Source organism: Micropterus dolomieu, linkage group LG14 (assembly GCF_021292245.1).
Source record: "Micropterus dolomieu isolate WLL.071019.BEF.003 ecotype Adirondacks linkage group LG14, ASM2129224v1, whole genome shotgun sequence".
Lineage (NCBI taxonomy): Eukaryota > Metazoa > Chordata > Actinopteri > Centrarchiformes > Centrarchidae > Micropterus > Micropterus dolomieu.
The window spans coordinates 18722489-18733978 of record NC_060163.1 but is presented as its reverse complement, the minus strand read 5'-3'; the positions used below and the strand labels follow the sequence as shown (position 1 = coordinate 18733978).

At 41.0% G+C, this 11490-nt stretch overlaps 2 protein-coding genes across 6 annotated transcripts in view; both read right to left on the bottom strand.

Annotated features, from left to right (window-relative positions):
- The window catches only part of fbxo11b (F-box protein 11b), a 13460-nt gene extending 7732 nt beyond the window's left edge, over nucleotides 1–5728 (bottom strand). Inside the window, exons 1-9 of one of the 4 annotated variants that reach the window (XM_046069512.1) lie at nucleotides 5405–5728; nucleotides 4052–4215; nucleotides 3770–3830; nucleotides 3370–3514; nucleotides 3133–3262; nucleotides 2006–2089; nucleotides 1615–1747; nucleotides 1352–1458; nucleotides 66–177 (exon numbers count right to left, since the gene is read on the bottom strand). In XM_046069512.1, the coding sequence (XP_045925468.1) occupies nucleotides 66–177; nucleotides 1352–1458; nucleotides 1615–1747; nucleotides 2006–2089; nucleotides 3133–3262; nucleotides 3370–3514; nucleotides 3770–3830; nucleotides 4052–4215; nucleotides 5405–5492 (1024 nt within the window). In that variant the 5' untranslated portion in view covers nucleotides 5493–5728. Of the gene's footprint in view, nucleotides 1–65; nucleotides 178–1351; nucleotides 1459–1614; nucleotides 1748–2005; nucleotides 2090–3132; nucleotides 3263–3369; nucleotides 3515–3748; nucleotides 3831–4051; nucleotides 4216–5404 lie in introns of all 4 variants that reach the window. The other 3 variants (XM_046069513.1, XM_046069510.1, XM_046069511.1) reach the window with 3 other exon arrangements.
- A 2876-nt stretch (nucleotides 5729–8604) lies between these two features.
- The window catches only part of fshr (follicle stimulating hormone receptor), a 14016-nt gene continuing 11130 nt past the window's right edge, over nucleotides 8605–11490 (bottom strand). For both annotated transcript variants that reach the window (XM_046069508.1, XM_046069509.1), the window contains one exon: nucleotides 8605–10149. In XM_046069508.1, the coding sequence (XP_045925464.1) occupies nucleotides 9613–10149 (537 nt within the window). In that variant the 3' untranslated portion in view covers nucleotides 8605–9612. The remainder of the gene's footprint in view (nucleotides 10150–11490) is intronic.

Genomic DNA, 11490 nt, shown 5'->3' with positions numbered 1-11490 from the left:
TTTTTGGGGGGGGGGGGGGGGGTTCATGCTGTCGTATCTTCCCCAAGTAACAAGAAGTGTGTTACCTGTGCATGTGGAGCGGATGATGCAGTGGTCGATGTTGGGGCTGCAGTTGACTGTGATCTCCAGACAGTGGTGGGCGTTATGGTGCTGCGCTGACTTATCATCAGGATTAAACTGAGGAGAGAGGAGCAGCAGAAGTCAGACAGTGGCAGCACAAAGCTTTTTTCCCTTCACCCACCACATCATCCACACCGGACTCTCCCTACTGGCATTAGTGCCACTAATAGTGGTAGCTGATAACAGGATATAATCAGGAAACTATCTTATTTTGTCTCATATCTTTTTTTAACTGGTTAATTTGCAACAGATGGGAAAACCTACAATCAATGAATAAAATTATCTCATAACTTACAAAATGTTACAGCTCTTTAACTTTACACACAACACTACCCAGACAACCAACATAGGTAATTTTGGTCTTTGACCACTTTCAGTCCAAACATAAACCAAATCTTTGTGTGTAACTGGCATTGTATGACAGCGAGTTCAACTCAATTGCATAAATGAGTCTGATTACATCCACATGTCTACCTCCTGAGCTCTTTAATATGGCACACGGTTCATATTATAACCTTCTAGCTTACATTTAAAATAAATATCAGCTGAGCAGCAAACCAATCTCAAATGGGTAAATTCGAGATTACAAAACAAAACAAAGCAGCTTAGAGCTGTACCAATATCAGGCCATAACCTTCTATACAGCAGAACAACGCTTATAGCTTGGTCCCCAAAACTGCAGAGACAAATTTGGTTTTGTTATCAGGGGGCCCCATGTTTGTTGTTTGACTCATGTGTGGCTCTTGCTTAATTACAGCGAATAAATAATAGAGTGTAAGCTAGACTTTCAACACTGTGACTAATAGGGCAGAACTAAATATCTGATTGCGATTATTTTGACAGAAGGTATGATATTTATTCTCATTTTCATTGAAAAACATATTTTAATCATGTGGTTTTTGCAAGGATCTGTTCCAAACAAAGATGTTTTCTTAAGTCTGTGGAATATGATGTGCAGTCAAGGACATGCGACATGACAATATTTAATTTAAAATTATATTCGACACACATTTTGCCCATAAAAAATACTGCACCTCCTGTGATTTGACAATGGCAGTAGGCCATACTGCGATTTCAAAAAGATTTTGCTTAATTGTTCAGCCCTAGTGACTAAGTAGTTTAACAGTGGAGCTCTGATGTTACTATGAAACAGTGTACTTAATATACAGCCATTCTTCAAGTTTGTTTGAAAAGACGTATGAATCAAGGTAACGGCAAGATCTGTGTTTACCTTTATGGTCATGTATCCCACGTAGGCATCCTCTGAGCCCTCCATGAACACAAATGTTGAGTCTCTAGTATTCTCTATCACCACCTTGTCTGCTACTTTACCAGGAGCTGAGGGGAAAGCAAAAAAAACTCATTAACACCTTCATACATAAGGACATAAACGCAGCAGAGAGAGTATCCCATCTTAAGAGAGATATTGATTGCATGCGGCACAAGCATCAAGGTAATGTCTTAAGTACTTTTCAGTGAAGGCAATATGCTTACCTGCACCGATCATGGTAATAGGGGACTCTATATAAATCCACTCGTCTGTATAGATGCCAGAGTGGACGAAGATTAGACCGTCAAAGTGGGCCTCCTGTACTCCACCCAACGCATCCTCAATGGTGTCATAATACTGCAGGGGAAAAGGCACAAACACTTTCAGGCAGAATATACACACCTACAATTCATCAGACGGCAGTTTGGAAAAGCAAGGAGGTGTTTAACATTAGCTGTGCTTTGCCATAAATATCAGTACCATGGCCAAAAAAAGAAATCGTGAAGGATTTGAAATTGAACTGAATTTATTATTAAAGGATAGCCTCTTGAGATGCATCATCTCATTTTCAAGAGTGTACTATCATTTCTTATTAGCTATGAAGATTTGACTTACCAGCATATTCTCTCTGCCTTTGTATCTGCCAGGGTTACTGTAGAAATGCTCAGCAAAGCCCGGTTTTACATGAGCACCTTTGTACTGCAACACAGAAAACAAAGTCAAAATACAGAGCTTGTGGTGCATCCTGGTGGCCTGATTGTTAAGCAGACTCTCTTTTTCTCTACATGTTTCCTGTCTCTCTCTACCAGCTGTCAAGTAAAGGCAAATTTGCTGGTGAGTGAAGTATTGCAAAAACGTTTGACTGAAAAATATAGTTCTTCTAGATATTAAAGTAAGGATTTTAAAAGAAAACCGAGCTACAAAAAGAAGGTGCCATAAAAAGTGGTACAGTCTGTGTGCATCAGTGGTTCTCAGAAAACAAAACAAAGCAATGTTTAATTGTGACCCCTCCTGGCCCGTTGCATGTCTACTGGTTGCGAACTTGCATGTCAACCACAGAGTGACCCCCCCTCTAAAAAGAGGTACAATTATCCAACAAGCCACTTAAATAAATAGCAAAAGTCTGAAAAAACATGATATTTCTGATTTCTCTCCTAACCATCTTTTGACCCCAAAACCCAAATTAGGAACCACTGGTGTCCATAAATATATGCATCCCACAAATGCAGAGGTACAAGATAACAATGCATTCTTTAATTTTTAGACATCACAATTTCAAGCCTTTAAAAGTAAGGAATCAAACTCCTACAAAACTTAAGAGTCAAGTGATCACTACATAAAAACAAACTGCAATTAAGGTTTTGTTTTCACTTTGAATTTTACTACTACATTATAATTACTATAGCAAACATGTTAAGTCTCCCACTAGGCTGAGGACCTTAGACAATAATAACATAATTAGATAATGAGATTAACTCCACACAAAGGAATTATATGCACACTATTGTTGACATACCCTTAGAACATTGCAATCAGATGTACATAAATTAAAGTATCTGCCTGTGGAGGAAGTGAACGCATTAATTGTGATATGGAACTTCAGAAATTCTGTATATGCGGTAAAAAAAAAAAAAGTTTGAGAAGAGTTCTGACAGCTACTGGCCATAAGTGGTTGACCACCCACCCCTAAAAAAATCTTGCTAAACACAGCGACACACAGAAAACTATGAGGGCAGACTTACCAGCTGTTGGAAGCTCTCCTTCCAGGGGTTTGGGTGTTCATGCTCTTCAGGGCTGACCTGGTAGAACCTGCCTGGCTCTGGGTGCATCATGGGACGTGTGTACTCAAACACCTCCATGTATAGGCGCTTCCTAGAATATGAAATACCACATAAAATGAATTTCAGTTGTCTGCCTTTTAATGGCCGTGATATTCAAAACGGGAACAGACAAGTGTCCATCTCTTCAGCAGCACTGACCATAGGATGGGGTCGTTGGCTAGCTGGCTGAATCTCTTGCAGACACATGCTGCCTGACAGAGGTCCTGTTCCAGTAAGTAGGAGAAGATCTTCAAAACAACCTCATCAGGAAGTTTCTGCTGCAGATATTGCTCTGCTGGGGCTGCTAAAAACACACAGACACAAACACACTGTAAGCTTCGGGAAAGATTCTTTTCACTCCAAGCACATTAAACTACAGAGTGATGCTATTTAAGAGATAAAGATAAAACAACAAGATATACCAGCACACACAAAAAAGAAATCAATAAAAGATAGAAGAAAAAAAAAAGAAGAAGAAGAAAAAAAAAAAAAAAGGCTAACACTCTCCTTTCCCCAGTTGCGGAGATTAAACACACACCTGGCAGGTCGTGGCTCTTACCGGACACTCGTGCCCGCTTGGCTCGATGGCCAAAGGCCTCTGTTGATGAAGTGGAAGCTCCCTGTAAAAGAGGGGAAATAGGATATTAACTCCATGCCAACATTCAAGCACTAAGTAATCAACTTGGAAATTTACAGCTCCATCTCAAAATCATTGTTTCTTCATGAGGAGGACATAATCAATCCAAAATATTCTCTCATTCACACACTCCAGTCTGTAGGGATGCACATTGCAATCAATGAATACATGAAGAAATGCACTCATGAAATGTTTCAGTCTAACCTCCATTGGGCCCTTGCTGGGGCAGGCAGAGGCGGTGGCAGAGGCAGCAGCGGTTCTCTTGGGAAGCAGGGTCTTGCGTCGAAGCTGGTAGGGACTGTTCTGAGCTCCTGGACCGGACTCCTCAATAGCCATCTCTGCTGCAGCTGCTGCAGGAGCCTCTTCATCTGGACAGAAAGGCAAACAGATTTCCTATTACATACACCATGTTCTAAACAGGCACTTCAATGCACAGAGCTGCAGTATAGAACAAGGCTGTGCAATAAATATAAATGAATGTGTATTTATGGGTCAGCCCAATCATCTCTCTCTCTATTATACAATTAAAATGTATCCAGTGATTGCAGCAAACACTTGACACTCCTCACCATTAATGACACAATGGTGTGAATTCAGCTCACATGCAGTATTCACACTGCGCAGGCTAACAGACATGGTAATACTTGGTATAGCAGACAAAGGTTAGTGATTGATAATGGCAGATGCACCCCCTGCAGCCACAGTACCAGTCTTTCATGTCTAGTCATTTCCAAATGGTATCGGGCAGTATGTTTATGTCTCTGCGTCCCGTATGAGCAGAATCACACTCATATTTTATGCTGCTGTCAAATAAAGGGCCGCAGATGAAGACGATCATACGTGCGGCTAATGGCTAAAAACTGAACTGCGTAGCTGGCAAATCCGCGGTGTAAACAAATCGAGCTACGGCTAGCGAACAAGGAAGGGGATATAGGTTCACTCTGCTGGCTACATTTGCGTTAAACTACAGCTCCGAGCACAGAAAATTGACAGTGAATTCATCCAAATCACACCGTATCATCTATCACAGCTGATCTGTGTGGCCTCTTTAAGCTAGGGCCAGCTAGCTATCATTGCCCCCATTCGCTGCTAATGTTTTTGTTAACGTTACACCCCAAAAATGGCAGTCCAAAGACGCCGCAGATTTACACCCTCCGAATCGGTAGTGACAGCTGGGAATGCAACAACTGAGCAGACGCGCAGATTGTGGCTCTTGCGTGTGAAGTCGATCCCTTTGCCTCAAGCGGAGGTTACGGGAAAAAGAGCTTTTAATGTTGACCGTGTAGCTACATACGCATCACGTTATGCGAACACAACCCCCAACATCCACATAACCTGGAAGGCTAGCTAGCGGTGTTAGCTAGCCCCAATCACTCAAGCCAAACAAAGCGCGGCCTGGCCTAAACCACAGAGCGAGAAGCCTCGGCTTTTCCTGCTGAACCCGCCGTCTCTAGAGGGAGAGAACAGGCCAGTAGCAGAAACTGAGGGATATGTGAAGACAATGATCACCTGACACGGCTTCGTCTTATATCATTAGCTGACCGTGAACTAGCTTACCTCTCTCCCCGTTGTTCCGTTCGGGCTGCACCGGGCGCGGCCTCGACACTCGCCTGGGTCTCCTGTTGGTGGCTCTGACGGAGTTCATCTGGGGAGTTGGTTGTTGGAAAATAGACTGTTATCCTCGACCGCCGGATTCTAATTTTAGCCCTCGACCCAAACTACCACCCGGACAGCCTTTTTTCCCAGATACACCCAAACAATTGCGATCAAAAACCCGCTGGTATTTGGGGTGTAATCGCTTTTTTTCCCTCCTCCGTGGTGTTACAGCTCCCCCCGTCTCGCTGCTCGGTGCCAGCTCCGTCTCAGTCTGTAGCAGGAGGAGCCATTAACCCACACGGGAAACAATCGCGAGAAAAAAAGAGCTGGGTGTCCGTTTGACCAATCAGGTTTGGTGTTTTATTATCTCTTCCTGCAGCGGCCAATCGTGAGCTTCGTATTAGACGACTTGACAAACCTTTCTGTTGGGGTTCGGGATCGGTCAAGCAGCGATTTGATCAGTGTATAAGCACATCAATGGACCCCACAGTCATCAAAATAATACACATTTTGCAGCCCTGCTGTAATACATAAAGACTGAGCTACATGTTAGTGTATTTTGTAATAGTGTGGCACATTAACAAGGGATATAAACCAGCAATACTATCACTCTATTATTAACAAAAAGCAAAACCTTGAATCTAATTATCTTCTTAACTAATTGAATAGATTGACATCTATTATTTGCCATATATGTGTGTTTAGAGCATATTGAGCATATGGAGGGCAGATACGTTAAATGTCTCTGATAGAAAGTTTATATGTTTTCACACTTCAAAATCATTGAAAGCGATATTGAGGTTAAAGCAGGAGAAACATAAATTTGGAGATGGAGCACAATAGGCAGATTCATTTTTAAATGGGATAACAAAAAGTAAAATTTAAAAGCCTTTATAAAGTTAATTTTACAGTTCAGTTAACATTTAAGTATGACTTAAACCCAAAACAATTAAATGTAATGATCTTTCATAATTTCTAAATCTTCTTTTTTGCATTTGGTAATGCATCACATACAAATCAAACACAAATTGTATTACTCAATATATAATAAAAGTTCCATATGTATTAATCAATTATGAGACAAAAGTGTTCCATTTCAGTGGAAATACAATATACAATCAATTTTACATACTGACATGAATGCTCACATGAATGCAGCTCACATTAATCTACAATCTTTTTTATCAAGCTTACAGGAGATGTGAATGTTAGATTTTTTAATTTATAGATTTTGGGTGGAGTATCACTTTAATAAACATGTTTCATTATTTAGTAGCCTATCATTTTATATAATTGGACCACCAGAGGGCATTGTTTGTCTGCTAGCGGTTAGATTATCATCTCAGAGTATAAGGACACAGCATGTTTTGTTACATAGTTATAGGCTACGTTCTCTTCTTTCCTTTTCTCTCATCACGTTGTGTTCTGTTTGGAGAAGATCTGTACCACAACCTTTGAACCTTCAACAAAAGCAATGATTCATCATTTTTTAGTAATCAGTAGATATGAGTTTGAGGATGATTACGTTACAATCCACTGAATCATTTATAGTGCTTTGGAAATAAATAATCAAGTAAACACATATAGCCTACAGTACGCCATCTATTCAAATATATCTTTACTCCATTTTCCTGTGAAAACGGGATAATTTTCTTGTGATCTCGAGATAACCAACCATAGCTGAATACAGGGGTTGGCCGGTACTTTTCTTTAGGATAACTTTACATTGTTTTCAGATTGACTGGTTAGCTCAGTTGGTAGAGCACAGGACTTGTAATTTGAGGGCTGAGGGTTTGACTCCTGCTCTCAACAACTTTTTTTTCTTCTTTTGTGTTTTTATTATCCTCTTCAACAAAGTTTTTAACACCATGGGGAGAACATGCAAACTTGAACCCACAACCTTCTTGCTGTGAGGCAACAGCGCTAACCACTGCACCACTGAGCTAACCAGTGTTACTAATATTGGCACTGAAATTACCATTAAACCACTGTGTTAAACTACTGTTTTGTTATCTCGAGATCACAAGAAAATGATCCCATTATCACGGGAAAACAACATTCATTATCTCGAGATCTCGAGATAGGATGCACTGAATGTTATCCCTTAAAGTAGGTCCAGCTATATACTCAGCAAACACAGCACAGCTTGGGGAAAATCAGACCTCAATAGCTTTTTTTTTCTGTAGGCCCCAATGTGTCACATTATTCCACAGAGCTCTGTCTAGAGACTTTAAAGATTGTCAACATCACATTTACTATTGTCTGCACGAGCAGGTGAGAAGGAGTTTTTCAGAGACGGTTTCTAGTCCTGAGCTGCAAAGAAATATCTTACTGAGACTATATCAGTCAAAGTATTGAAGTCAGCCTTTCTCAGAAACGGTGATGTAATCTTATATGCAACTGTTCTCCGCGTACAACCTTTTTTTATTGACATAATAGAGATGGTTTGATATCTCTGTTTTGTTCTTTTTTTTATGAAAACATGTTAGGAAAGAATACCACCAGCCATGAAGACAGAGAATATTCCATTTTATTGTTATTGTTCTTCAACACTGATGTATGTTTTTGTATCTTAAATATGTTTACCCCACACTGAAGTGCTGTAAAGGTGTGCTTTGCTGTCACTATCAATTGTTTGTTTGAATATTTACAGTGTCTGCTGAGCAGTTGACATTACCTATAGACCATAACAGAGCAGGGACCAAATTAAATCCTGCATCAGTAGCATCACCTGCTGGTGAAAGAGTATTAATGCACCCACACGTTCAATGTTGGCATGTAGGAGGCAGTGTATCCATATCAATGAGATGGACTTGGATTCCTTCTTGCAGCTGCAGCCTTGAAACCCTGGGTTGCTTGCTTCTGAGTGTGTGTGTGTGTGTGTGTGTGTGTGTGTGTGCCTTATCTAGCGGCCATATCCATCCTCCTGTAATATGCAGAAAGAGCAGCTGTTTAGTCTCCCCCTCCCACACTCACCCAACCTGGCACACAGAGCAGAGGTTGGTAGGGTCACTTTGTCCTTGAAAGCTTTGGATGCGCCGAAGGACAGCATTTCTAGCTAAAGGCAACTCAGTTTAGTGTGTGTGTGTGTGTTTTGTCCTTTTGTTACTACTCCATATACACCCTCGTTCAGCATACAAAATCTACTCAAACAGGGAGGATGTAATAAAACAACTTTATAAATGACATCACAAAAACATCACAAAGATATATTTTGTAGTACATACATATATATAAAAAAGTGGCACTTAAAAATATTTACAAACAATAAACACAATTACATTACAAAGATAGGTACACGCTGAAGGGTATGAGGGATGTGGAGCCAGGGAGAGTGACAGCAGACAGAGTATTTGAGGAGATTATTAATCAGTATAGCCCTGCGATGTGCTTCTTAATGAATTACATTCAGTCATGGTGTTGACGTGACATGTGGAATGTTAATTTCTTGAAGTGCAGATGCTGATATCCCGAGTGTCAAACCTTTGTAAAACAGATTCAGAGTACTTTAGTTTGTTTCATTATCTTGGGACACTAGATGGATGGCATTTGTAACATAAGAACAATCAGTTTATATCTTTTTCTACTCTTCTTACTTGTGATCTTAATTGTTATGATGCCTTAATCGCCACATATCTGGCGTTCCTGTTAAGTTAAAACAAACACAAGGAATAATCTATGACAGCTATTTGACTTAGATTTCGTCAAAGTACCTGCAGTTGTTCTAATCTTCACTTGGATTTCTAGACACACTGTATACAGTAGCATTTACCCATGGGTCACGTGGTTTCAGAAGGACACTGCACACTGTGTTGTTGCAGCACTGAGGTCAGGCCTGAAGAGCCAGCAACATTAGAGAAAAATGAAAACCAACAAAGTTCGATGTCATCCAACCAATAATAAAGATGACATTGGGCATCAATTTGAGGATTTAGCTGTCTGATAGGGGTGGTGCACTTGCACACATGAAAACAAGTGTACCTCTTTAGCAAAGTTAAATTTTTTGTGACTTTAAGAAGCGTTCATGCATTAGATTCTGTCAATAACTCTGTGAGTCCTAAGAGGGATTTCTTAATTTGCCAGAGAGAATTGGGACTTTGGTGTGGAGAGAAATATGACCCTCCTGTTGACAATCCAGCAAAAAGTCTGTATCTGTTTTTGAATGACAGTCAGCAGTCATGTTTCCCATCTAGACTTAATGTATTGGCCAAGGAGTACAGCATCACATGGCTGCTCTTTGGAGAGGTCCATGCTGGCTGCTGACAGGAGGAACTCTCTGCTCGGTAAATCTGTGCCCGGGTCTTAAACAGGCCAAAGCGAGCTGCGAGAAGAAAGAAATCCCGTCTGAAGGTGCGGGTGAAGAAGGCATACAGGAAAGGGTTGGAGCAGGAGTTGATTGGGTAGAAGAGGACCAGCAGGAGTTTGGCGTCTGAGACGGTGATGAGAGGGAGCTTGAGAGCCGCTGAGATGGCAAAGAAGGAGATGGGAGCCATGCAGATGAAGTCAGTGAAGATGAGGATGGCCATGCGTTTGGCCACTCGGGTGTCGGCGTGCGCCGGCGCTGATGAGGGGTTGCGGACAGTCAGGTAGATGCTAAGGTAACAGCCGCACACGCAGAAGAAGGCCAGAATGTTGAGGAGGAGTAGAGACACCACATAGACCTGAGACACTAGAGACTCCACGTCCATGGGCAGGCAGATACTCACCTGCACCGCACACAAATACAGACACATAAACACACACGTTCAAAAAAGCTTCTCTGTAGAGGTCTGGACCAGTTAAACCCAGACTATTTTGTGGGCCTATAGTAATTTTTTTGGACCTGTAGGCTATATGAAAAACATCCACTCTATGTGTAAATAGCTTTATATTTGTATGAACAAAATAATTAACTTAAGGTCAGCAGAGGAATATAATATATGTGAATTACTGTTTATATATTTCACAGTTCTCAAACAAAGCAGAAGTGTGGGCATCTCTATCTGTGTTTGCTGTCTCTGGATAGGCTACCATTGTCCTCTCAAAACAAGACAGATGATGATTTCACCTCAGGCTCTATCAAATTGTTCTGACCAATTTTCACTTTGTTTCGGGTGTTTATTGGACCAAACCATTAAGTGATTAATTGAGAAAATAATTGGCAGGTTAATTGCTAATGACAGTAATCGTATAGCTGCAGTCCTATATCTACTGAATGTCATCTTTGTCCTCCAGCCCACTTGATGTAATGCCTACAAGGTTTTTACTGAAAGTCATGGATTCTGTTGGGCCCCATTTGATCTCTGTTTTCAACAGCTCCCTATCTACTGGTTGTGTCCCTGATTATTTTAAAAAACTTTTCAAAACTGCCTTTTATTGCAAAGATTCTAGAAAGAATTGTGTCCAAACAGCTGCTCACTGTACTGGAAAATAACAAAATATTTGAAAAGTTTCAGTCTGGTTTTAGGAAGTACCACAGCACTGAGACTGCCCTGCTTAAAGTCACCAATGACCTTTTAATGTCTGCTGATGAAGGTATGTGCTCAGTCCTGGTCCTCGTGGACCTTAGCGCTGCTTTTGACACCATTGATTACAACATCATGTTAGACAGACTGAGGCACTGGGTGGGGATCTCTGGTACTGCCCTAGAATGGTTTTCATCCTACCTGTCAAATAGGAAGTTTTGCGTGTCTGTAAACAACAATGTCTCCTCGTTCTGTCCAGTTAAATATGGTGTGCCTCAGGGGTCGGTCTTAGGACCCATTTTGTTTTCCTTGTATCTGCTTCCCCTTGGACATATTATCCATAAACATGGCATTTCTTTTCATATTTATGCTGATGACACACAAATATACTTGCCCGTCAGATCCACAGACCCTGGAATGCTGAGTTCACTTAATAACTGCCTTTGTGAAGTTAAAAAATGGATGTCAAATAATTTCCTCCAGCTGAACTCAGACAAAACAGAAATCCTGGTCATCGGGTCCCAGCAGATGGCAAATCAAATACTGCCATCTGCTGGTTCCCTAGTAAATCACATTAAGCCTGTGGCAAAGAACCTTGGTGTT